General features: G+C 34.7%; 6 protein-coding genes and 1 long non-coding RNA gene across 7 annotated transcripts; 5 read left to right on the top strand and 2 right to left on the bottom strand.

The window, feature by feature from the left end:
- The first annotated feature begins 262 nt into the window (after positions 1–262).
- On the top strand, positions 263–2,035 carry LOC131801994 (uncharacterized). Its single transcript, XR_009341998.1, has 2 exons — positions 263–1,060; positions 1,124–2,035. It is a non-coding gene; the product is annotated as an uncharacterized LOC131801994 (long non-coding RNA).
- Positions 1,847–8,097, bottom strand: LOC101895953 (major facilitator superfamily domain-containing protein 1). Its single transcript, XM_005182645.4, has 8 exons — positions 7,942–8,097; positions 5,955–6,673; positions 3,720–4,247; positions 3,496–3,661; positions 3,124–3,435; positions 2,883–3,001; positions 2,718–2,817; positions 1,847–2,533 (listed from the first exon to the last, which is right to left on the bottom strand). Exons 2-8 carry the CDS (start codon positions 6,136–6,138, stop codon positions 2,449–2,451), a joined length of 1,494 nt encoding a protein of 497 aa, XP_005182702.1. The 5' UTR covers positions 6,139–6,673; positions 7,942–8,097; the 3' UTR covers positions 1,847–2,448.
- A 789-nt stretch (positions 8,098–8,886) lies between these two features.
- LOC101896287 (etoposide-induced protein 2.4 homolog) lies at positions 8,887–10,971 on the top strand. The gene is made up of 4 exons (XM_005182647.4): positions 8,887–9,070; positions 9,159–9,457; positions 9,537–10,211; positions 10,280–10,971. Exons 1-4 carry the CDS (start codon positions 9,056–9,058, stop codon positions 10,662–10,664), a joined length of 1,374 nt encoding a protein of 457 aa, XP_005182704.1. The 5' UTR covers positions 8,887–9,055; the 3' UTR covers positions 10,665–10,971.
- On the bottom strand, positions 10,794–12,066 carry LOC101897509 (transforming growth factor beta regulator 1). The gene is made up of 2 exons (XM_005182654.4): positions 11,873–12,066; positions 10,794–11,813 (listed from the first exon to the last, which is right to left on the bottom strand). The coding sequence occupies exons 1-2, from the start codon at positions 11,984–11,986 to the stop codon at positions 10,986–10,988; spliced, it is 942 nt and encodes a 313-aa protein (XP_005182711.2). The 5' UTR covers positions 11,987–12,066; the 3' UTR covers positions 10,794–10,985.
- Positions 12,067–13,983: 1,917 nt separating this feature from the next.
- On the top strand, positions 13,984–16,212 carry LOC101897682 (transcription factor grauzone). Its single transcript, XM_011293853.3, has 4 exons — positions 13,984–14,312; positions 14,368–15,206; positions 15,263–15,457; positions 15,514–16,212. Exons 1-4 carry the CDS (start codon positions 14,196–14,198, stop codon positions 16,184–16,186), a joined length of 1,824 nt encoding a protein of 607 aa, XP_011292155.1. The 5' UTR covers positions 13,984–14,195; the 3' UTR covers positions 16,187–16,212.
- Positions 16,213–16,995: 783 nt separating this feature from the next.
- On the top strand, positions 16,996–19,231 carry LOC105261757 (transcription factor grauzone). Its single transcript, XM_011293851.3, has 4 exons — positions 16,996–17,372; positions 17,426–18,228; positions 18,298–18,495; positions 18,557–19,231. The coding sequence occupies exons 1-4, from the start codon at positions 17,268–17,270 to the stop codon at positions 19,206–19,208; spliced, it is 1,758 nt and encodes a 585-aa protein (XP_011292153.1). The 5' UTR covers positions 16,996–17,267; the 3' UTR covers positions 19,209–19,231.
- Positions 19,232–20,776: 1,545 nt separating this feature from the next.
- Positions 20,777–24,650, top strand: LOC101896459 (kelch domain-containing protein 3). Its single transcript, XM_005182648.4, has 7 exons — positions 20,777–21,100; positions 21,178–21,316; positions 21,392–21,524; positions 21,588–22,087; positions 22,150–22,345; positions 23,702–23,854; positions 23,925–24,650. The coding sequence occupies exons 2-7, from the start codon at positions 21,217–21,219 to the stop codon at positions 23,986–23,988; spliced, it is 1,146 nt and encodes a 381-aa protein (XP_005182705.1). The 5' UTR covers positions 20,777–21,100; positions 21,178–21,216; the 3' UTR covers positions 23,989–24,650.
- Positions 24,651–25,875: the final 1,225 nt, after the last annotated feature.

The raw sequence follows: 25,875 nt of genomic DNA, 5'->3' as shown, positions 1-25,875 counted from the left end.
GTCAAAGTCAAATGCATCTAGACTGGAGAAAAATATAATTTAATGAATTCTATCTCTTATATCCACGGAACCACAAAAGATATCAACACATATGACACCATTTTGGAAAGGCAATAGTGTTAGCTATAATATAGTGTATAGATTTTAAGACCCTATAATGGGTCCATTTTCGAGTTTTTATAGGTTTTTCAAAAAGTACTCATACAAAAATGCAAAATTTCCTAAATTTCTCCGAAAACCGGTTCCAACAACCCCACTTGTTGGATAGGTATTTTCATAAGCTTTCAAATGATACCCATTTTATTGATATCGGTTACGTAGAACCGGATACAAACCGGATGTTGTATTCGAACTTTTGGGTCGAATAACCGGGTAACCGGGTATTTCCCCCACAAAAAAATTACATTGCCGTAATCAGGTTACAAATACCTACCTGCGGCATAGACAAATGAAAATATAGACAACGAAATGCTCTCACCATTTATCTTCGAAAAAAAACGGATCAGCAGATGTCGTCCATATCGTTTCAGGGGTTTGAGTGGGAATTTTGAAGTCACTCAATTCAAAAATGTTAAAAATAACAAAAACTGTAGGATATTTGTCAGTTGAAAATTATTTCATAATACAAGAAATGTGAAAAGTACGTGATGACATCGAAAAATATGGGAATATTCCAGTGAAATTCTTGAAAAACGATAAAATGTGTTTTCGAAGTCGAGTGGCTTGAACGCGTAAATCAGGATGTTGACTATGCAAAAAATGATGAGAGCCACCTGGAAAAAAGACAAAACTAACTTTTCGTTGTCTATATTTTCATTTGTCTATGCCTGCGGTAAAAATTTCAAAATGATCCGAGCATAGCCCCTAAACTCAACTTGCTCCAATTGTTTTAGTCAAAATTTACATTAGACGGGTTTACTTGCTGCAAGTCTCTGTTAATAGAAGAGAGAGATAAGGGAAATGGAAAAAAGTTGCTGTCTGGAAATCTTCAGGCAATTCCTTTTGTATACAAATAACAATGGCAGAAAAGGCAATGATGGAAAATCATGCTCTATAGAGGGTGAGATGAAAAAACTGCAACCAACTTCAGACTGCTGTCATTTATAAGCCACTCGTCCGACAGGTATTAAATTTATTCCAGTGACAGATCATTGTATTGTTTACAAGCCTACAAATACATTTTGGTGAGAATTTTCCAAAAAAAAAAGTTATTCGTAGTGGAATTACAGCGTGATAGGGTGGTTTCTTTATATTTGGCTGGGAAACTACAAGTGGCTATCGTTAGAGCACTCCAGCATTTAAATGTGAATAAATATTTTGTGTCTCGTACCATCGCTCCTTACCGTGGACGGAAGAAAACAGCAACATCAGCAGAAATGGTTCGAAAAGTAAAGAAGCGTCTTGATCGAAACCCGCATCGATGGTCGCTCTCCGCAGCCGATGGTCGCTCTCCGCTCGTATTAATCGACCGTGACTTCAGAAAAAATGCCGAATATTATCGATACAAATCCGTTGGACTATTGTGTGTGGAGTATTTTGGAAAGCAAGGTTGGCACTAAAAAATACCAAAGTGTCGATCACTTCAAGCAAGCGCTTCGCCGGGAATGGGCCAAATTACCGCAAAGCAACATTTGGGCAGCGTGTGACGGTTTCATGGCCATTTGTATACCATAATTGGTGCCAAAGGTGACCAATTCGAACAAATCTAAACTGATTCTAAAATTTGATGCTATTTCCGATATTTTTTGCTTTTATTCAATGAAATTTAAAAAAAATGTAAAAATTATGGCGTTTGACTTTGTCAAAAAATAACTTACGATTGGAAAAAAATATACAAAATGCAATCTTCAAATATTTATGTAAATTTTATTTTTTCTTTAACGAATCACAAAAATTTTCGATACTACTTGTTTTTATCTTTTTTTTTTTTTTGATATATGCATATTTTACACACAGACATTTTCGTATATATGTGTATGTAGGTCTAAATAATTTGAGAACATTTCTTTTAGTTCATAGTGGGATGGTTTTTTTTTACAAAATTTCTTTTTTTGCATATAATATTAAAAGCCACAACATTATTAATAAATAAACAACAAATTTAGCCTTTTACATTGCATAATTTCAGTAGTACAATAATACCCTTAAATATATAATATGTTATCTTAATTTTCTAAATTGGTATATAATTTTAATAAAATGATAACGAAATATATAGGTACATAAAATAAAATCCTTTAACGGCGGCAATAATTAAGATTCGAAGCATAGTGTAAAAAACATAATCAAAATAAAAATAAAAAAATGTGTAGATGGAAATGTGTTAAAATGTAAAGCTTTGTAATGATGACAGATATGTTGTTGTAGCGATTAGCGATGAAATTTAATTTTTTCTTATTATAATACAGAGATAGTACAGATGAATCGTAAACCATGTGCCTGCACAGCCTAGTTATTTAACAGTGGTTCTTGATCACTGGCGTACTCATCTGCGTTAGCACCATCACCCGGAGTCAACATTCTTTGTGCAGCTCTATTTAAAATATACAAGAAAATATTTTTTATGTGTTAGAGAGTTGTGTTAATTGAAGACATGATGTTCGAAAGTTTTAGTTACAAAAATAGATGAATAAAGAGTTTCTTGTTTGTATAAAGGTGTTGTTATTCTTGTGACAAATTTTGATTAAAAATATGGATGTGTTTAAAAGTTGGCATACATTTGATTAGCATACTCCACACGCTGAGCTGGCGACATATTCAGGTTTCCTTTAGTTTTACGATCATATGCAAATATAACACATGTGGCAATCAGGGCAACTAGAAAAAAAGATAATTCAGAATAATTGTTTTCACATTTAATATGTGTGTAAAAAGTCGCTTACTTGTGAGCCAGCCCAAGAAGAATAATTCCAACCATGTGTGATCTCCATTACTCTTGTCAATGATCATACCAGCAATAATGGTTATTACAGCTAGACCTAAGTTTTGTACTGATTGGCAGCTGAAAATGGTGTTAAATTTTAATTGCAATCTATATATATTTTTTTTCTTAAATTACAGAAATCTTAATGTCAAATGTTCGCAACATGATATGCAAAATGATTTTCTATAATTTATACTCACAATCCATATGCGGTTCCAAGTTGATATTCGGGAATAATCAAAGCCACCAGTGGCCATAAACTTGCTGCCAACATCGAATAGGACAAACCCATTAAAACCATGCCAACATACGGATTCAACATAGTAAATGCTAATAAGGAATGTGCACCAATTGTCGAGCAAGTAGCCAAACAAATCCATGATACATTACGGCCTGTAACATCAATCAGGAAACCAAATACTGGTGAAGCCACAGCTGATATAAGATAAACAATCGAATTAACATTATTGGCCTCCGGAGGGGTGAAATGAAATTTCTTCATAAAGAAATCCCTAAAAAAAGAAACATAACGATGCACTGAATTCTAGCTTCTTCCAAGAACAAATACTTACTTTCCCAAGGCAATAAATGGAAATATGGCCACATAATATGCCACGCATATCACCGAAACCATCCAGAATGTGACTTTAAATGTGACTACATCGCTTAGCTTGGCTATTTCGCCCGAAGGATTTGTATTGCGTTGCAAAATACGTTCAGCCCTCTTGTCCATCCAACCTGCAGAATATTTCATTAAAATTAAGAGTATTGAACAATTTACCAGTTTCTAACGTACCCAATACTAGAGCACACATCAACGATAGGACACAAGTCCCGGCCGCCAATAAAAGGACTACACCCAGAGCATTGTGTTCCTTGTAGATTGAATGGACGTAGTCATAGATGGGCTGCATTACCCAAAAATTCACGGTACTACCGAAACGTGCCACAGATAACTGCAGTCCAAATACCATATTTAATTCCTTGCCCTTAAACCATAATACTGCGTAGTTATTTTGGGCCACCGCCAACGATTCTGCTCCAATGCCAAATATAAACCGGCCCACAATCATTATCCAGAATGTGTTCATTAAACCACCCGTGGCAAACAGTAGTTGGCCTATTAGAAGTATAAACAAATAGATGATGGTTCCTAGGCGAATGCCAAAAACTCGATCTATTAAAAATCCGCCAACAAAACAAAGAACAACATTCGGCCAGGAATATATGGAATAGATCATAGAAAACTGTGTGCTTGTTATATTGAGTTCTTCTTTGAAGACTTCTTGAAGTGCTCCGGGATTGTCATAACAAAAATATGAACCTGGAAAAAACAAAAAAAAATAAATTTACTTTATTCATAAAATAATAGTTACATTAAACACGATTTTGGTTTTTTATATTTAAAAATCCACAATAGCTTGTACGAAAAGAATCGAGCATATCCAATTTTTCGATCTTGCTCGAATATGAGTGAGCATACAGGGTGATATAAAAAAAGTGCAACAAAGTCAAATCCCATATTTTTTTTAATTTTATCAAATGAAAGCAAAAAATGTCGGAAATAGCATCAAATTTTAGAATAAATTTAGATTTTTTTGAATTGGTCACCTTGGCAAGAATTATGGCCTTCAAACAGCCAATGAAACCGCACACGCTGCGTGAATGTTGCTCTGCGGTATTTTGGTCCATTCCCGGCAAAGCGTTTGCTTGAGGTGATCAACACTTTGGTATTTTTTAGTGCCAACCTTGCTTTCCAAAATACTCCAGACACAATAGTCCAAGGGATTGGTATCCGGAGATTTTGGTGGCCTTTGTGCGCCACCAAAACTGTATGTCAAATGAAGCAAAGAACATCAATTTGTAACCATTCTTGAGTGGCTGAGTCCTGTTGGAATGTCCAAGGTCTTCGGCCAAAATGTTTGCGTGTCCAAGGCTTTAATACACCCTCCAGAATATTTTCGCGATAATATTCGCATTTATTCTGATGCTACTGTCAATTAATACGAGCGGAGAGCGACCATAGGCTGTTATGGCGGCCCACATTACCATGGCCGGCGCTTGAGTTCTGGTGGCCCACCGAAGGTGTACATTTTCAGCTGACCTCTTTGGCAAGTAACACGATCATTTTGTTTGTTTACAAACTGCTGGACAACGAATGGTTTCCAGCCAGTTTTCGACCACTGCGACGCGGGTTTCGATCAAGTCGCTTCTTCACTTTTCGAACCATTTCTGCTGATGTTGAACGAGACACAAAAGATTTATTCACATTTAAATGCTGGAGTGCTCTAACGATAGCCACTTGTAATTTTCTAACCAAATATAAAGAAATCACACTATCAACATTTTTTCTGGAAAATTCTCGCCAAAATGCTTTTGTACGCTTGTAAACAATATAATGAGCTGTCACTGGAATAATTTTAACAGCTGTCGGATGAGTGGCGTAGAAATGACAGCAGTCTGAAGTTTGTTGCAGTTTTTTCATCTCACCCTGTATTTTCCTCGTTTTTGAGTGGGAGCAAATTTCGTTCAAAATCGAGTAGATTCTACTCTTGCCGAGCATTATTTGAGTTTTTGTCATAACGTTGTATTTCCGCAACAAGATCACACAACCACCCCTCCCCCCCCCCTCCACACCATCTTCCCCTCTCTATCCACCACTTCTACAGTACACTGTAACATAAAAATCGGTAATGCTCTCACACAAAACAAAAAAGTGAAGAGTAGACTTCGTAAAATACTTCGTGTATTCCTGATCGCGAGCAAGCATCGCATCAGAGTCATGCTTAAGTGCTCCATTCCAAAAAAAAAAAAGAAACTGGAGTATAAAACACTTCAGTATGATACGTACGCTATGTTGATGCCGTCTACGTCTATGCCTACGATCACATTTTTACCGACAACTTTGCAAAATTAACATATGTCTCGGTCAAGTACGATAAAAAAAAAAAACATTTATCTCCGTAATGTCAATGTGGCTGCTTTCATTTTAGATTCTGAAACAAATTGTATACTTGAATATCAAACTTACCAAATCCCAAAAGACACATAAATATCAATGCAAGGAATCGATGAAATCCACTATTGGGGTTACAGCAGGCCGATCCACCACATCCTGCTGGTTCTGGATCTAATTCGTTGTCTTGTGGCCCACGACGGGTGGTAGTCGGCGAATGTTCTTCATTCTCCACAATTGGCAAGCGATCATCGCCCATTTTGTAAGCTGTTATGTGAATTTATTTAGTCTTTACGCCACCACCGAACGAGTGCCAGTAGCCGAGAGAACTTGATGCGTTGATATTCCGAATATGACTGGACACAAAATGCAGTTTTGCCTTATGATTATTGGAAGTTATCGGCCAGCGTGAAACAATAATACAGTCGCAACTGATTTGTGGTATGACAATGTGGATTTGAGGGCGTTTAATTTTAAGTGGCTTTCTCGCAGAGAAATTTATCTCAATATTTGAATTGCCGTACCGTACTCTGCACCCCAGCCAAATCGATCAGAAGCCAGTAGAGATAAAATCGAGGGGTATTAAGACGATTAGTAGAGTTGTAACTTCTATTCAGGACACAAATTTTTCCATTAAAATTCCTTATCATTGAATTATTGCCTTTGTTCGCTTATTTGATGTTGTTTTTGTTGAAGCTTATCGATGTTTTTTAATATGCCCGCATCAGATGCTATTTCATTTCTAAATGATGTTACGCTGTTTAGTTCCCATTGAATAGTTCACGTACCTAAAACTAATAGATAATGTTAATGTCAGTATTTTTGTTGTGTTTTGTTTTAGAATACAAATGTAGGTATATTATTTGCTTAATACTCTATCTCTTTTTTGTTGATACACATTTAAAAAATGCCCTCTATTTGAAACAGTGGCTTTGAAATGAAGTGTGTCCCCTAGTGTGCATTGAATTACACCATATTTCAATAAAGGCGGACATGTGATATGGAAATGACAGACAAAGCAAAGATTAAGCCAAATCAAAGCTCAGCAAAATGAAACTTAAGAAATCGAATAAAGAAAGAAGTCGCACTGTGCTAATTATCGTAAAACAAAAACAACACAGTAATAATTTTTTATCCATTCAAAAAGAAATGGCTCATAATCTATAAAAGTCCATTCTTTGTTGGTTTCTAAATAGTTATGTGGGTAAAATAACAGAAAATTAATGCATATAAGTTGCAGGATGTAATTTTTGTAGTCTTTATGTTAAAGGACATCAAATAGAATTAGAGCCCCAAGATGCAAATATAATTAAAATGTAGAACTGGTTGTGATAAATAATTTTTTAATAGTACTTGAATAAAAGTGTGTTGGACCGAAACGCAATAGAAAAGGGACATGGGATACTTTTGACTTGTTCGCAAATAACTGGTAATAAATAGCTGATGCAACTTGTTCAAAATTACTCTATTATACAATACAATTATGAACTAGACTTGGGAATTTCCTCAAGATTTAAGTCACACATTTTAAGCAGAGCCTCCATATGGAAGGTAATTTTTTATCGCTTTAAATTATTCACGTCCCCATTATTTGGTTTTAAGCAAAAAAATCAACACAATAACAACAAATTTATAAAGAAAGTTATTGACATTTAATTTAGATAATTTTTTCGCAACACATACAAAACTGTTTATTATGATACGCCATTGCCCCCATACTACCACACACAATTATGCATAAATCTACAGCTAAAAGCAAATAATGCAACAAGTCATCAACATATCATTCCAGTCCCCAACTAAAATAATCCATATGTTATGAATATACGGACATTTGTACGTAGGTCTCCAAAGCATTGTAGACAAAGAAATTAGATAAGAGATCTTTGTTTAAAACATAAAGAAAAGACGCTTAATCACTAACATATAACAAAAACAAATTTATTACTTGATAATTATCAAAAAAAAAAAAGAAAATTTCGGATATTTTAAGTTTGCACTAACTAACAAAAATGTTCTGTATTAATGCAAAAAGGCACGTCGAACATAAGAAATCACTTACCGTTGTCTTGTAATCTATTGTTTAACAACTATAATTAAAATAATTATGGATCCAAAATATATCTTATCTTTTTACAAATCCATCCAACACACTAAAAAAGTTGGGGGAGAACAAAAACAAAAAATCGATTGTTAGTGAAAATACGAAAACAAATCACTAATCGATAAATTTGACGGCGTTGGAATTTTACCAGAGCACAGATGTGTTTGTTTTTACTCGGAAGCGAAACTTACGGCGGAAATGCTTTAAGAATACTAGTTTCATACAATTCGCTATTTTATTTTATAGCGCGTTTATATACGAAATCTTTAGCCGAGTTAACCCTAATAATTGACCAATCACAATAAATTGAACTATTCATGGTAGAAGAATACACAGCTGCTGGGACAATGAACTGTCAAACCAATTTTGGAATTGAAAATGTTGAAGGAAAAATTATTAATATTTGTAAAAATTGTTGAAAACCCCAAATTATAATAACCTACGAATGGCATCGTATAAGAAAACATATAAAAATCTACTTATATTTGAAAAAACATTTAAAATTTTTTGACATATCAATGTTTTTCCAAACAGCGTACAGTAGAAATGAGGGATCAAGATACTTGTAATATTAGGACCATTGCGAAAATACATAAGAGGTGCCCAACCTTGTTAATATTGTACAATGCGTTAAACCATGCGTGGTAGAAGAATATGGGTAGATGCATCAATGTTTGTGAACATTGATATGCCAAAATTTTCAAATTGTTTACGTAAAGTTTTAGGTGATTTCCAATCGTAGGTTGTTCTGATGCGGGTTTCAACAATTTTTAAAAATATCAATTATTTTTCATTCAACATTTTTGATTTCAAATTGAAAAATGCCATGCATTTTGACAACACAAAGAAGATCAGCTGGTCTTATCGGAGAACCCCCTAAAAAACCTTATTGTTGTCATTCCTTTATTTCTTTGTTAATCAAAATAAGAAGAAGACCTTTCGTATTCCAAAACGCAAAAATAAAAAATTAATAAATAAATAAATAAGCAAATATTATTTGTTTCTCTCTATATAGCAATTTGATCGTCCAGTTTCTATGTACCTTTCTTACTAATGTAATGAATGTTGAAATATGGATTCGATAAAGGTAAGCGTGTATTCCTATATTTAGATTTTTCGGGATTTCTAACAATTGTATTTTTGTTTTTTTTTTTATTTTTGTCAATCAATTTTAGAGCATATCATTAGGATTTTTATATGGCTTATGGGACAGTATAAAGGGCATGAGTCTTGTTTTTTACATTGATGCTGAGATTCACAGGTTAAATGCAGAAAAAGAGTCTGAGCGTCAACATCGCTTGCAAGAATGCCAACGTATGATGCGTCGTAGCCCATCGCCGATTCCTTCATCAGCGTCTGCCATGTACGAGGAAGAGTGCGCTCGTGTAATAGCAGCCAGGGACGACAACCCAGATGAACGACGTTTAGACAATTTGCCTAAAAAACAGAAAGCAGAGGCATCAATACCTTTTAAGTAAGTGATGGAAGTCCTACCCCATTGTGCCAATAGGTGACCGTCAGAAAAATAACATACACTCAATATTTATTTTCAGACAAAAGAAAATAGCGAAAAAGGTTTTAAAATCATGTGCCCTAAATGGTGGCTTTACCTGGATGAGCATTATTTTATTTGAGCGCATTCTTCTGCCTACATTGAAGTTCATTTTAACCCTGTGTTATGGTGACAAGTCACAGGATCTACACATGATTTGGGGCTGGCTTCAATCAATCCTCTCAATAATTTTTGGCATGATGTGGGTTTTGCCAATCTTTCTCTTAAGCAAAATTGTGTCATCGCTTTGGTTTGCTGACATTGCCAACGAAGCATACAAAGTTCGAAAAGGCAAACCTAATCTTATACCTAGCATAAGTAAATTGGTGGCGGATTTCCTTTTTAATTTGGTCGTACAGGCACTGTTCTTAATTCAAAGTATGCTAGTTAATTTGTTACCAATACCCTATATCGGCGGATTTTTATGTTTCATACATCTCTGTCTGCTCTATTCGTTGTATTCCTTTGAATACAAATGGTTCAATATGGGCTGGGAGTTGCATAGACGTCTTAACTACATTGAAATTAACTGGCCATATTTTCTTGGATTCGGAGTACCCCTAACTGTACTTACCAATATGTCATCATCGATAATTGTGAGCAGTTGTATATTTTCTATATTTTTCCCTTTATTCATTTTGAGCGGTAATGAGGCTAAGCCCATTGTTGGAACAACGTAAGTGGCAATTAAATGTTATACTTTCCTTGGTAATTTGTTTATTTATCGTTTTGTTTTTTTTTTAGTGAGACACCTTTACGTCTATTTTCACCTGTAATATTTGTTTCGAACATAATTTTCGGGGGACGCAAGGTTCCAAAAATAACTGCCAATGTTAAAAACGCACAAACAAAGCACACCGTGTCTCAATACCAACAACGACCACAACACCAACAATCACACCGTCGACATCCTCAGCAAGCAGAAGAGTCAACCAAGCACAGGTTAGCAGACATACGTAGTCAACAACCGCAATTTCGTTACCCTCAGCCTCCATCACGTATCAGTCCAGCTCGTTTAACGCCCACTCCCGAGCGTCAGATTAGGTATGCCGATGGCAGCCGCATTCTCTTACCAACACCTGCTCCCGGAGTTGCGGCAACCGTTTCAACCAAAAGCCAACGTAGGTAACTCTGAAGGTAATGCTGACCACAATCCATTGTGCACGACTGAGTATCAAAAACAACAATAATAAAGAATTTGCTGTGCTTTCAACATTTTTTAGCTAGAACTTTTTTGTATATACTTTTAAGAGCATGATTTCATTTGGTAAATTTTAATTTATTTTTGAAGAAATGAAATTTGAAAATTATGACAAAGATTTTATGATTATTTATACGCTTAGGGAGAAATACAATTTATTTCTAAATATACTAGCATTAGTAATCTTTAAATTTTTTATATATTAAATATAATTTGACGAAGATATTTTATGAGAGTTGTGTGCGTGTTTTAATTCAAGTCAAACAACTCATCTGGTGGTTCATCCTTAATTTCTGGCATGGTATGATACGCTGACATGGCGATTAGGGACAAAGCCTCATATGACATGGTGGGATCCTTGTCCTCTGGTATGTTACAACCAGGAATATCGTTTTTATTTAGAAACTCTTTAAAAATATGGCAAAGTTTAAATGAAGGATCCTGCTTTAGAAGTGATTGCACAACGCTATTCGACAGGCCAAAGAATTTCTCTCCTTGAACATTTAAAGGCAACTTCGTACCTTCCGACAGCGATCTTCTTAAGGTCTCTAAAAGAGCACGATGGCAAATGTCAGCAGTTTCGCCAAAGAAAACACTATCCAAATCATTGTCTGGAATCATTTGAAACTGAGGATAACCGGCATTGTTTAAAATCTTACAAGTGAATACACATTTTCTCTGTGGATCCTTTGGGTGGGCATAGATTCGTGTGGCCACGTAGCCAACCGGATAGATCCAATTCGTACTTTGAAAATTTGGATTAGAGGGAAGAATTTCACCCAATGAATGTATCAAAACATTCGATAAGTTAATAGGCATTTTAGGCTTTCCCAGTGCGTCAACCTCGACTTTGTCCTCACACATAAACTTCAATTTGTCATTTTCTTCCACCAAATTATTACGTTTTTTAGGCCCCCGTTTCTTTGGAACGTTAGTTGTTTTATCATTGGCTTTATCTGTGCTTTCATCAAATCCCTCATGGCGCATAAGTCTTTTTATCAGGAACCTTCTTTCCTCACGTGCAATTTTTAAATCCAATTGAATCTGTGACACTTCATCACATAACGAGGCGTTTTCCTAGAATAAGTGTTTCTTTCAGGATACATTTGAGGTGCGATGTCAGGGGATATACTTACAAAAACCATTTGTTTTATTTGTCTCTTCAGTTTTTTATATTTTGTTTTATATTTCAAATTCATTACCCTTGAGTGTTGAGTATTTTGATATTGATTAAGCATAGAAGAGGACATAGCGGTTGTCTTTAAAAATAATTCCCTTCTCACTGAGTTATTTAGAAAATCTACAACTCCCCCTTCAAGTGACGGGCTCTTTTTTCTTTAGTTCATTAACAATGCGTCGGAAGCCAAATTAAAAAACGTCCCCAACGAATGGAATATGAAATGAACGATAAACAATTAAAGAAGTAAACAGAAAGCAAAATCTTCGAGTACTCTGTTGTTTACGAATGAGACATGAGGAAACGCAATCAGCTGGACACATTCACTAAAAGAACCCGGGTCTAGCACTAATGAGACTTATTAGCTAAGGTTCAAAAACCTAGTTCGGTTATTACATCTTTCCGATATATAAAAAAATGATGCTGTTGGACACATGGTACAATGATATCAAGGTAGGGCTATGATACCATATGATTTAAATTTTTTCATTTTCTTGGCATAATATGTCATCTTTATTTGTTTATGTATGTGTTTTCTTTTCAATAACAAAAAAATTGTTCAGAAAACATTCAAATTCGGATGTTTTCAAAATGTTTATTTCATCGCATGCATCGACAAAATCTAGAGTTTTTGTAGCGAAATAATCCTTTAGAGATATATAGAACCTGGTTTTGAAAAGAAGTGTTGACCTTTCATTCAGTTTTCGCGGTATTCAATTATTTATTCAAAATAAATGCAACAAGTTGTTTGATTTTGTTATTGTTTTGATACTATTTCTGACATTACAAGCCAAACAGGTAGACCTCTATACTTGCAATTGTTTCAAAGTTGACCTACCTTCTTTTCATTGTACCATGGTTGGACACATAAATTGTTTTTCATTATTACAAGTTTCATTTAAGTATGAACTGCCAGATAAGCAAAAGGCCAGACCATCTTCCATTTATCTTTTAACCTAAAGTTTATTGAATTCATGTTGCCATATATTTGATTGATAATATGGCTATAACAGCAAAATTTGTTTAAATAAAAAAAATGGATAATGGATGGTTTAGTTGGTGATGGTGGTTTAGTTGGTGTAGAGTTTGAGTTTCTTGTGAATTTTCAAGATAAATTATTAGGTTTAATATGTTATTTGTGAAGTTTGAATTAATCATTGAATTTGAATTATGTTAGGGTATTGTAGATAGATAATATAAGTTATGGGCCCTGTGGGCTTATTTGTATTTCTTTGTAAGTAAATAAATGAAATTAAATGACGCAAATCGTTTATTTTATATTGAAGAACTGAATTATAAATTTATTTCACGAAATTAGTTACAAATTCGCATTTTATTTATTATTCTTAAACTAAAATTAAGATGCCATTGTGAAAAAAATGCAGTGAATACCTGTTACTTTTAAAAAAGCTTGCCATATCTCTGTAAAAAAATCCATATATTTTAAAGGAAAGATGTAATAATGAGACCCCGATAATGTGAACTTTTTACTTCACTTTTCCTAAAGTAAGGGATAACTTAGCATAGTGGGGAAGTGGAATATTTGTGTACACTACCTTGAATTTTTAGGCAATGCTTTAAAACTACCAAGTGTATTGTCAAATTCTTGTCAGAAGTAGTCTTATGCCTATGCATCCACTCTTTAATTGCTCTGAAAATCGGTAAAAATTTTAAATTCTTGCAGTTCTGCATGGTAAAATTAAGAAGGTAAACTCATTTCAAATAAGCATTACCAACTCTACATTTTCTGTAACTTACCTTGTCAAATTTCACAGCAAAAATACAGGTTCCCATCTCTGAGTTGTGTGTGTACAATGGATTTATGAATATAGATTTTGACAATGAGATGTTGTCAAATGAAAAATTTCGAATTTTTTTCGAAAAATTTTATCATATGATTGCATGACTTTACCTTCTTAATTCTACCATGCAGTTCTGGAACAGAACAAATGTATGCCATTATATCTGACTGAGTACCTGAAAAAGAAGTTTATGCAACTAGTTCCGAAATTCCTTATCAATGAATCTTATAGCCAATCGCTTTTTCGACATATCTCATTCGTAAACAATGGTGGTTGCCCGCGTTATGCATTTTACTACTTTCGTAAACAACACCCTTTCGCTTTCTCTTTATTTTTTATCGGGAATTATATTATGAGTTTTCTTTCTTATTTGATTCGTTTGGGACGGATGAAACGAATGTATTGAATGGTCAGAAGTGAAAAAAGTTTTGCATACCCAGTTTCCAACAACATTTTTTAAATTATAAAATCATAATAATTATGGTGATATGTTGCTTGTGTTTGAAAGAATCCGAAGATGTTACAGATATATTTGGGGATCTCGATGATCGGCCACCGAATGTTGCAATTGTTATAGCAAAGCATTTTTGGTTTGAAGTATATTGTAGAATCAATGTATAAGCAAAATAATTAAATTTACCTTTGTTTTCAGCCTCTCAAAGATGACCCAGCCTTTACAGCAATCTGTATCATATGTTGGAGGAAGCTTATGGATTTTCATGAGTTCTATGAAATGGTCGAAACTGCCCATCAGCGTAATAGCAGACCTGAAATTGTTACTGTAAAAACAGAGACTCCCGCATTGGATACTAAAGATGAACCCAACAACGAAGCCTTTGAAGAAATGGATGAGGTGCCATTTTCTGCCAACATGATGGCGACAAATAAATTAACTTCCATGACCTTAATAGCAGACGAACTGAGCTACAGTAGGCAGTCGGTAGACGACAATGATGATCACAGTTTTGATAAGGGTGATATGTGTTTTAAAGATGAATCTGACGATTCGGATCCTTTTGATGACACGGAAATGGAAGCAAATAACGATGATATACCTTTATCAAAGTTGCTGGGATTGTCTAAAAGCTCAACCAAAGATAAGAATTTATGCGAAACAGCAGTGCAAGAAAATGTAGCCCAAAAGCCTAGACGAGGCCGGAAAAAGAAAATGAAAACGGAGTCCAACATTGATGAAAGTTCAAATCATAAAACAAGAAAGACGAAATCTAAGGAGAAAACAGTTAAGGATATCGAAGAAGAAAGTGCGTACAAAAACAAAATGAAGTCATTCGATCAGGAAATATCACAGTACATGGGATTGCATTGTGATGTTTGCAATATAGCCGTAGAGAACTTTGCTGGTATTAAAAACCATATGCGTTTGGAACACAATATAGACAATGGCTACGTAAAATGTTGCGATAAAAAATTCCACAAAAGAGCGAATCTTTTGTATCATGTGCGTCACCATGTCGATCCAAATTGTTACAGGTAAGGTTTATATCTTTTTAAAATATATTCCAAATTATTGTAAATTGTGCTTGCAGATGCGAAGAATGCAACCAAACATTTTCTGATTACCAATCTCTGCGTAATCACCTTAATGTGAAACATCAAAAGGAAGAGGACAAAATATACAAATGTACAGAATGCCCAAAAAAGTTTGCCAGGAAATATTTACTGGAACAGCACAGGACATTTAAGCACAAAGACCACAAGCAGTGCAAAATGTGCAATAGAAGGTATGAATTCGGAATCTGTAGTTCGGGGCTTATTCAAAATTGAAATATTTTCACAGATATAAAACCATAGAGGAATTAGAAGAGCACAATAAGGAACCCTGTGCGGTAGGGATTATGTGCGACATATGTGCAAAGGTTATATTTGGCCCTGGAGCATTTAAACGCCATCAATTGGAACATGATGGTAGCCAGTCACATAAAGTTCAGTGCGATATGTGCGGATCATGGCATAGAGACAAGTATGCCCTACGGAAACACAAAAGGCGCCACCTGGAACCGAAGACGCCACATGTCTGTGACATTTGCCAAAAAGTATCACCTAGTCGTGAAGCCATGGTTAGCCATAAGAAATATGCCCATCGTTCTGATAGAATATTCGAGTGTGAATTCTGTCACAAATCCTTTAAACGACCTATATCTCTGAGAGAACACATAACCACACATACGGGAGCAGTGCTGTATACATGTCCCCATTGCCCAAAAACATTTAACTCAAACGCCAATATGCATTCACATCGTAAAAACGCCCACCCCATAGAATTTGAAGAAGCCCGTAAACGGCGCAAAAGAATTGGATATTTGGGAGATCAAAAATCAGTAACAACTTGTACAGAAACGGAAACAAATGTGCAACAAAGCATTACCCAAAATTATTCAACATCTACTAAAGTTGGGAGTAATGATCCCATTCCTTATAACAATAATGACGATAATAAAGTAACACCATGATTCTAATAAACCCTGTGCATTTGTCAAACAAAGTGGCGTAAGTAAGCGTAGGATAATCAAAATTGTATGCTTAAATCCTAACAAAAGCTATTTTAGTTCTGTTCCGATTTCGCTACATACTTGTGTTTTACAAGTAGATAGATATACCGATTTTGAAAATTATCCGACGTAATGTCACACGAAGTTTACTGTGGCTTAATTCGTAATGTGATTCTCCATATAAGAATGTACAATTAATTAATCAATTGCTAATTGGAAATTGGGTACAACCATGGTACAATAAAAAGGTAAGGTGGAGCTACCAGCTAATTCATTTTTTTCTAAGTGTGCCCGACTTCTGCCAATTTTGTGTATTTATTTATTATTATTATTTTTTTTTTTTTTTTTGAAAAATGAAAACAAAATGTTTTCAAAACCAATGATTAGAAGGAACGTATATTACGGCTCGCGAATTAAAGCTATTAACCAAATTAGCTATGAGCAAAGGATTTCTCTTAAAAAAATCGGAAAATACACGTGTCATATAAACGTCCGCGACTGAGTATCGAGGGTACCATGATAATAGAATACATTATACATCATATACATGCTTAAATTCTAAAGTTTTAAATAAACTTGCATAATTTTTCATTAAAAATTTTCAATTTCTAAATGCGTCTACCTTTATTATTTTGCTATGGAGATTACTTCCAAGAGGGCACTGTCGTATAGAACATGCATATGTTATTAGTTTGAAGTGCATGCATATGATATTAGTTTAAAGTGAATGCTGCAGTAAAGAACAATTAGCTTTTTTGCCTTTGACTACCGTTCGTAAACACAATCATTATGCTTCGTACTCATTCGTAAACAGAAACCGAAACCGTTTTGTTGTTGTGTACTTCTTTGTTAGCTTCCATTCTTCTTTGTAATTTTCTTCGTGTCGCTTGGTTCAGTGTCTATCCCTCTAATCCTCTAATGACAGAGATTTAATATTACCAATTAAATAAACCCGAATAGATAGAAATACTGTGATTCAAATTGTACTTTAAGAAACGCATTAATTAGTTTTTTGCACATTTGCATTTTTTACGATATTAATATGTTATGCTGCTTGTGCTTAAAGGAATCAAATGATGCTACAAATATCTTTGAAAATTCCAGGCAGGACATTGCAAAGATTTTGGCAATACATTTTTGGTTTGAAGTAAGTTATAAGTTATACACATTATAAATTAATAAGCTGAATTCTATTACTAGCCCCTCAAGGATGACCCAGCGTACTCAGCCATTTGTACGGTTTGTTGGGGAAAACTTATGGATTTTCATGAATTCTATGAAATGGTGGAACAAGCACATCGGCGTTATAAGGAACCCGAAATTATTACAGTGAAAACAGAGGCAGGTCCCTTAGAATACTCATCAAGCAAAGATGAGCCCATCGGAGAACTTGAAGAATTAATGATGGAAGTGCCGGAATCATTGAATAAGACGTCCGATGATGTCCCAGATACAAACGATGATCAGTCTTGTGACAGTGACAAGTTCGACTTCTTCACCAATGAATCACAACATTCGGATCCTTTTGATGATGCAGACGGCAAGGAACATTCACAGGACTTCACAGGTCCAATCTCAACAGCAGAATCACAAAAAAGTCATGAAAGTGCAGCGGAGAACGACTTAAAACTTGAGGCACCGGTTCCTGAGAAACGTAAAAGAGGCAGAAAGCCTAAAAATAAAAGTGAAACTTCTTGTAAGGAAGGATCACAGATTAAATCTAGAAAACCGAAATCTGCTAAAGACAAGGCAATCAACAAACCGGAAGAGGAAAGTGCATACAAAATAAAAATGAAATCTTTCGATGAAGAAATTGCCCAGTATATGGGACTGCATTGTGATGTTTGTAATATAGCTGTAGAAAATTTCGCAGGTGTAAAGAATCACATGCGAACAGTTCATAACATCGAAAATGGCTACGTGAAGTGCTGCGACAAAATGTTCTACAAAAGAGCAAATCTGTTACATCATATACGCCATCACGTTGATCCGAACTGCTACAGGTACTGAAAACAAATCAATATCGTACTTGATATTAATATTTGTATATTGTATGTATGTATATTTTCTAGATGCGATGAATGTAATCAAATATTTTCGGATTACCAATCTCTTCGCAACCACAACTTTATTAAACACCAGAAAGAAGAGGATAAAATATACGCGTGCAATGAGTGTCCCAAAAAATTTGCCAAAAAATATCTTTTGGAACAACACAGAACGTTTAAGCATAAAGATCGCTTCAAACAATGCAAAACATGCAATAGAAGGTATGTAATGTAAAATGTATTCTTTTGTTCCAACTCATAATCAACATTTTATGAATTTCAGATATAAAACTCTGGAGGAGCTCCAAGAACATAACAAAGAACCTTGTGCTGGAGGCAGAATGTGTGATATTTGTGCTAAAGTCATATTTGGTCCCAGTGCCTTTGTGCGGCATCAAATGGAACACAACGGTCAGGCAAAAGTACAATGTGATTTATGTGGTTCATGGCACAAAGACAAGTATGCATTGCGGAAACATAAACGTCGCCACATGCAACCAAAAACGCCACATGTTTGCGATATTTGCAATAAGATATCACCAAGTCGAGATGCCATGGAAAGTCATAAAAAATATGCCCACCGAACCCCGGACAAGGCATTCGAATGTGAGTTTTGCAAGAAATGCTTTAAGCGTCCACGATCCCTGAAGGAGCATTTAAGTACGCACACAGGTGAATTTTTATACACCTGCCCGCACTGTCCAAAAACATTTAATTCTAATGCCAATATGCATTCACATCGTAAAAATGTTCATCCCGTAGAATTTGAGGAAGCACGTAAGCGAAGAAAACGTGTTGGTTATTTAGGAGATCAGCTTCCAATTATCGAACCCCACAAAGTTGCAACCAATAATGCAACTGACACAGGGACCGATAATAGCAATTCCATAGTTAATGTCTCTCCGGATAAGTCAAATGATATTACAATGCTTTAAAATAAAAATTGTACCGATAAAGATATATTGTTTTTAAAGGTGCTTCAATTCCAAATCAATTTGTTCCGAAGAAAATTACTGTATTAGAAATTAAAAGTACAGTGAAAAATTAAAAAAATTAAGTTGCATGAACTTATGTGTGTTTGTTTGCACGATATCTGACAACAATTGTAACAAAATGTTACTCGCTGCTCTCTGTTTACACAAATATTCAGTAGAAGAGAACTAATCTGAACAAAAAATTTGACCGTTGTGTTACTGAGAGTTGCCGGATTTTTCGAGAATATCTAGCAAGTTTATCCAGGTGTTATTTTCAAATTTGAAAATTAAATTAAAATATTTAATTACTTAAGAAACACTGGCATTTTTCATTCATGCATAAAGTTAACTGAATTTCTTGCTAATTCTTATTGAAACGCATCTGTTTACTTTATTTCAAATTTTAGTTTGAGTGAAATTGACTGTGTATGCACAATGGATTTATAAGTAAACATTTTGGCAATGAGATGAGATGTTGTCAAATGAATAATTAAAAAAATTGTGATTATATGATTGCATGACATTACCTTCTTAATTCTACCATGGTTGTACTTTGCATTTGTTTAATTGTTTTCTTTTTTGCAGTGTTAATGTATTTTTATACCAGGGAATAGCGGTTACTAGGTTCATAATTTCATTACAGTGAATAATTGAAGGTATGCATCCTTAAAGCACATTTATACTATAAATTTATTACGGTTATTAGATCTTTCCGATAGATAAAAAGTTATGTTGTCGGACACCTAAATCGTATTTCATTATTACAAGTTTCATTTAAGTACGAACTGTCCGATAAGCAAAAGATCAGACCATCTTGACATTATTTTTAACGCAAAGTTCACCGAATTCAAGTTCCTATATTTTATACTGATAATATGAAAATAACAGCAAAATTTATTTGAATAAAAAAATGGATAACGTAAATCATTTATTTTATATTGACGAACTGAATTATAGGTTATTTCACGAAATTAGTAACAAGTTTGTTTTGTTTATTATTTTCGAACTAAAATGAAGATGCCATTGTGAAAAAAGCAGTGACTACCAGTTACTTTTACAAAAAGCTTGCCATATCTCTGTAAAAATGCATATATTTTAAAGGAAAGAAAGATGTAATAATGAGAACTCGATAATGTGAACTTTATCTTTCACTTTCCCTAAGTAAGTGGACTATAAAGGAAATATATGAGAACGGGCCCCAGTGGGTTAATCTTGGGTGTTTAGATATACGCATTGTAGAAGAATACAGGTAGATGCATCAACGTTGGGGAACATATACATGTAAACTTTTTTAAAATGTTTTTTCAGATATGTCGCAAAATATTTCGACATATTAAGTTCACAGGTGCTGATGCACCGATCAGTATTCTTCTGTCATGATTACAACAATAAATACAAAAATACAAAATTGGCATACGTCGGGCTCAGAAAAATATTAATCAGCTGATGGCTCTACCATACCTTCTTATTATACCATGGCAATAACCAATATTTCGATGTGTTGATGTGGTTACTGAATTTATTGTGTCACGGTTATTCGGTTTACGAAAATAAAATTGTACATATTTCATTTCATATTTTTATCTTTATCGTATTAGTTAAAATAATGTTGGGCTACACAACAAAATAAATAACAACAAATTGATGATAAATTAAATATATAAGTCAACTATATATATATAAAAATCAAAAAGTGTATATTTGTATATGGAATAGACTAAGCAAAGGGAGGAGTCTATTTTGGACAAAAACCAGAGGAACACACAAAAAGTCTTGGAATATCCTATATCCTGGGTGGAGGAGGCGTACCAAAACAACATTTGCAACAACCAGGCCTAGTGCAGAAGTAATTGGTAAAAAAAACTGATGACTTGTACGACTGACGACCTTCACCCCGTTTTCTTTATTTTTTCTTTTCGTCTATTTTTAGGAAAGCAAAACAAATTATTAATTTTTCGAGTTTTAAAATATGCGTTGGACGGTTCATTTGGATGGTGGACCTCGCAGAGTAAATCATGCCGCCGTTTGTGTTGGCGACTTCATATTTTCCTTTGGTGGATATTGCACAGGTAAATTCCAATGAGATGCGGCCTAGAAAATTCAATGGATTTTTGTTGTTGTTTTTTTCGTATCCAACACTACAGGTGATGATTATCGGTTTAGCGAGTCGATTGATGTTCATGTTTTAAATATACAGACTTTAAGATGGACTCTACTACCGCAAAGAAGGGACGAAAATGGAACAGTATTGAAGTATCCGGAAGTACCGTTCCAGAGGTAATTACTTGTTATATTATCATTATTATGTGCTAATAACTTTATATATTTTTTTATTTAAAGATATGGACATACTGCCGTGGCCCATAATGATAAAATATATATCTGGGGCGGGCGAAATGATGAGAGCCTTTGTAACGTTTTATATTGCTTCGATCCCAAGACTTTAAGTTGGTCAAGGCCACCCGTTACAGGTGCCATACCCGGTGCTAGAGACGGACATTCGGCGTGTGTCATAGATAACTGCATGTATATTTTTGGTGGTTTTGTTGAAGAAATCAACGAGTTTTCTTGTGATGTACACGCTTTAAATTTCGATACAATGGAATGGCGATATATTCAAACATTTGGTGTTCCACCATCGTTTCGGGATTTCCACACAGCTGAACATATACATGGGCGAATGTATATATTTGGTGGGCGTGGCGATAAGCATAGTCCATATCACAGTCAAGAAGAAATGTATTGCCCGGAGATAGTATATTTAGATCTTAAGACGAAAGTTTGGCATAGACCATCTACAACGGGAAAAGTTCCAGTTGGTCGCAGAAGTCACTCAATGTGTATGTTACCATTTACTCCATGTTACATTTTTTAATTTACTAAAACTCCTCTTGTCTTCTAGTTATATACAACAATTTAATATATGTTTTCGGTGGATACAATGGTCTATTGGATCAGCACTTTAATGATTTATACACGTTCGACCCGAAGGCAAATTGTTGGAATCTTGTTAAGCCTCATGGGAAGCCACCGACGCCTCGTAGACGACAAGTTGGCATTGTTAAAGGATCTCGTTTATTTCTGTTCGGTGGTACTAGGTAATTGAAAATAATATAAGTACAGGGTGAGATGAAAAACTGCAACAAAGCCAAACGCCATAATTTTAAATTTTATTGAATGAAAGCAAAAATGTTGGAAATGGCATCAAATTTTAGAATAAGTTTAGTCCCCTTTGGCACGAATTATGTCCTTCAAACGGTCCGTCACACGCTGACCGAATGTTGCTCTGCGGTATTTTGGCCCATTCCCGTTCAAGCGCTTGCTTGAGGTGATCGACACTTTGGTATTTTTTAGTGCCAACCTTGCTTTCCAAAATACTCCAGACACAATAGTCTAACGGATTGGTATCGCAATAATATTCGGCATTTATTCTAATGCCACGGTCGATTAATACGAGTGGAGAGCGACCATCGGCTGTTATGGCGGCCCACACCATCACCATTGAGTTCTGGTGGCCAACCGAAGGTGCACATTTTTTAGCTGACATCTTTGGCAAGTAAATACGATCATTTTGTTTCTTTACAAACGGCTGGACAACGAATGTTTTCTCATCGGAAACGGAGAAAACCAAATTCGACAGTTCACCACTTTCGGCCAAGCGAAGCAACTCTTTAGCTCTTTTGAGTCTATTTTCTTTATGTAGCGGTGTAAGTTCTTGCACTTTTTGGAATTTCAATGGCTGTACCCCGAGCTCATTTTTTAGTATTTGCCGAATGGAATATTGTGATATGTTCAGCTCACGAGACAATTTTCGGCCACTGCGACGCGAGTTTCAATCAAGTCGCTTCTTTACTTTTCGAACCATTTCTGCTCATGTTGCTGTTTTCTTCCGTCCACTTCCTTGACGTCGGGCTACGCTATCAGTATAACGGTAACGAGCGATGGTACGAGACACAAAAGGTTTATTCACAATTAAATGCGGGAGTGCTCTAATGATAACCACTTGTGGTTTTCAGCCAAATATAAAGAAATCACAATATCACGCTTGAATTCCGTCACGAATAAAATTTTGTTGTGGAAAATTCTCACCAAAACGCTTTTATACGCTTGTAAACAATATAATGAGGTGTCACTTGAATAATTTTAACAGCTGTCGTACGAGTGGCTTTGAAATAACAGTAGTCTGAAGTTTGTTGCAGTTTTTTCATCTCACCTTGTAATAAAATATTTTTCTGGGATTTATTACATTACGTATTTCCACGACGTTGGCGCCACAAAGGTTAAATTGTAAAACAAATGTATTTTATTTATTTATTTTTCAATTTATAACCCTCCACAGTAACATTGTTTTTATTTGATTGGTCCAGGGAAATGGGCTATTTATTTTTGTACATTATCATACACTATTTCATAACTTAAAATTAATAAAAATATAATAATTTCACACCTTTTAGTCCTTATCCTCACGCAACGGCTCAGGAACAAGCATTCCTCATTGACAATAATGACACAAATGTTTTGGATTTTGAACCAACTTTGAAAACATTAGCAATACTGGCAGTAGTTGAACATCGAATAGATACCACATGGCTGCCCAGAGAGTTAAGGTAAAACATGCGAACTCTAACCAATTCTAATTAATTTTTTAATTATTTAATTTTATTTCTTAATTTTTAGACTGGAAATTAAGGCCATGACACAGCCAAATTCCATAAGCCGACCCATCAATCATGCTGGTTGAACAAAATGATAATTCAGTCATCGCACATTTCTATTTTAAATATAAAAGTGTAGAAAGTAGTGTGGGGGCGTCCCATAATCCATTGAACAAAAAATGAAGGCAATCGTTTTAGGAAAGTGTAAAAAGTATTAAGTATCCAAATTTTATAAGAAAAAAAAGGAAAACAATGTATAGAATCAAGGACGTAATTTCGTACTTTTACTAAACGATTTACCTAAGACAACATTTCCCATGTTTATTATGTATGGTGGATATACCCTTTGCAAAAAACAAATTTCCAATAAGTCTGGTCACACATCGTTAAAATAGCGCAATTACACACAAAATAAAACACGGTAGCTACTAGTTAAAAGTATAAAAATTGTTTTGAGAAACTTGCAAACTGCCAACAATACAATTGTTTCTTTTGATATCTGTTTTATAAGTTTTTTTTTTAATTTCATATATCATTTAATAGATTCTTTATTTATTTTCTCTCTAACGTGTAAAGTTTGCAAACGAAAAGTATTTTAGAAATTAAAAACAACTTGTTTTATTAAATCTTTTTTTTTTTTTTTTTTCTATGAAAAAAATTCAATATATGTACAATACTTTTTAAATAAATCTGTGAGATACAATAAATCTCGATTCAAAAATAAAATTTTTCTTGCAATTACAGCTTACATCTCAAATAGTTCGATTTGGGCTTTGTAAAACGTAAGGAAGGAAATCCCCTTCGAAGGTAAAAGATTATAACAAAATTCGAATTGTTTTAGAAAAAACATCCGAACTTTTTATTGGATACTTGAAACAATTTATGCTAATTATTAAAGTATGCTGTCTTCTTGTCCTAACAGACCTACGATTAGGATTAAAAAAAATGAATAAATTATATATACTACTGTATAGAGTATATATTATATATAGGGCAAGAAAAGATTATGGCGTGAATTCACATCCTGCGTCACGCCATTAAATTGGTCTTGCTTAAACCCATTGAATATACAGGGTAAGATGAAAAAAATGCAACCATCTTCAGATTGCTGTCATTTCTAAGCCACTCGTCTAACAGCTATTAAAATGATTCCAGTGACAGCTCATTATATTGTTTACAAGCATACAAAAGCATTTTGGTGAAATTTTTCCAGAAAAAAGTTATTTGTGATGGAATTCAAGCGTGATAGTGTGTTGCGTGCGTACCGCGATTGCGAAAGATTAATTTTCTGTATTATCGGCTGAGCGAGAATTTACATTTGTAATTACCGCTCCAGCCGATCTTGAAAAAATGAATGAACCGGATACGGTTGGGTGTCAAGGTGCTGCCAATGTTCCTCTTAGTACATGGTACTAAGATCATATGCAACCATGGGTAACGATAGGGCTCGCTAAGTGCGATCAAAGAGGAAGAGAATAAACAAGGGAGAACAAAAAAAAGGAAAAGTGGGAAGATTGCGTCCAATGGCTGCCGTATAAAAGGGGTAACGGACAGAAAAATTCGCCATTAAAGTTTTGGTAAACGGGCAAGGAAAAATTTTTCTAAGCTAAAATTTAAAAAAGTGATCCCATAAAAACACCAAGATAGTGGAATTAAAGTTTTCGTAATTTTTTTATTTTTATTTGCCGATTGTTGTGTATGTGTGGGTGTGACCAAAATTTCGTAAGTTTCTGTTGTTCTAATAGTGTATGTCTTTTTGGTGTTTCGATGTTGTGTTTTTTCTTTTAAGATAACACCCCAACAAAAGACGGCTAGATATCTGACCCCTCCAAGTTTTCGGTGGAGGAGGTCAGCAAATTTTTTATATAAACGCAAGAGAAGCGCTGCTGCCCAGAAAGTCCGTGAGTGAGGCCAAGCCCCGGTCCGCCAAAGTACCGGTATTCAAACAGTGGTCGGCTCGGTAGGTCTGATGC

The sequence above is a fragment of the Musca domestica genome, unplaced genomic scaffold (assembly GCF_030504385.1).
Source record: "Musca domestica strain aabys unplaced genomic scaffold, Musca_domestica.polishedcontigs.V.1.1 19, whole genome shotgun sequence".
NCBI classification, from domain to species: domain Eukaryota; kingdom Metazoa; phylum Arthropoda; class Insecta; order Diptera; family Muscidae; genus Musca; species Musca domestica.
The sequence above is the reverse complement of the archived record's forward strand: the minus strand, read 5'-3'. Positions and strand labels throughout refer to the sequence as shown.

Excerpts from the sequence above, each read along its gene's own strand:
- LOC101895953 (XM_005182645.4), bottom strand. The coding sequence starts at position 6,138 with ATGGGCGATGATCGCTTGCCAATTGTGGAGAATGAAGAACATTCGCCG. Across the intron at positions 4,248-5,954 it reads TATGTGTCTTTTGGGATTTG|GTTCATATTTTTGTTATGAC; the intron begins GTAAGTTTGATA and ends TGTTTTTTCCAG. Across the intron at positions 3,002-3,123 it reads CTTGGAACCGCATATGGATT|CTGCCAATCAGTACAAAACT; the intron begins GTGAGTATAAAT and ends CACCATTTTCAG.
- LOC101896287 (XM_005182647.4), top strand. Across the intron at positions 9,458-9,536 it reads GAGGCATCAATACCTTTTAA|ACAAAAGAAAATAGCGAAAA; the intron begins GTAAGTGATGGA and ends ATTTATTTTCAG. Across the intron at positions 10,212-10,279 it reads AAGCCCATTGTTGGAACAAC|TGAGACACCTTTACGTCTAT; the intron begins GTAAGTGGCAAT and ends TTTTTTTTTTAG.
- LOC101897509 (XM_005182654.4), bottom strand. The coding sequence starts at position 11,986 with ATGTCCTCTTCTATGCTTAATCAATATCAAAATACTCAACACTCAAGG. Across the intron at positions 11,814-11,872 it reads AAATAAAACAAATGGTTTTT|GAAAACGCCTCGTTATGTGA; the intron begins GTAAGTATATCC and ends CACTTATTCTAG.
- LOC101897682 (XM_011293853.3), top strand. The coding sequence starts at position 14,196 with ATGGTGATATGTTGCTTGTGTTTGAAAGAATCCGAAGATGTTACAGAT. Across the intron at positions 14,313-14,367 it reads CAAAGCATTTTTGGTTTGAA|CCTCTCAAAGATGACCCAGC; the intron begins GTATATTGTAGA and ends CTTTGTTTTCAG. Across the intron at positions 15,458-15,513 it reads TGCAAAATGTGCAATAGAAG|ATATAAAACCATAGAGGAAT; the intron begins GTATGAATTCGG and ends ATATTTTCACAG.
- LOC105261757 (XM_011293851.3), top strand. The coding sequence starts at position 17,268 with ATGTTATGCTGCTTGTGCTTAAAGGAATCAAATGATGCTACAAATATC. Across the intron at positions 18,229-18,297 it reads GTTGATCCGAACTGCTACAG|ATGCGATGAATGTAATCAAA; the intron begins GTACTGAAAACA and ends TATATTTTCTAG. Across the intron at positions 18,496-18,556 it reads TGCAAAACATGCAATAGAAG|ATATAAAACTCTGGAGGAGC; the intron begins GTATGTAATGTA and ends TATGAATTTCAG.
- LOC101896459 (XM_005182648.4), top strand. The coding sequence starts at position 21,217 with ATGCGTTGGACGGTTCATTTGGATGGTGGACCTCGCAGAGTAAATCAT. Across the intron at positions 22,088-22,149 it reads TCGCAGAAGTCACTCAATGT|TTATATACAACAATTTAATA; the intron begins GTATGTTACCAT and ends CTTGTCTTCTAG. Across the intron at positions 23,855-23,924 it reads TGGCTGCCCAGAGAGTTAAG|ACTGGAAATTAAGGCCATGA; the intron begins GTAAAACATGCG and ends CTTAATTTTTAG.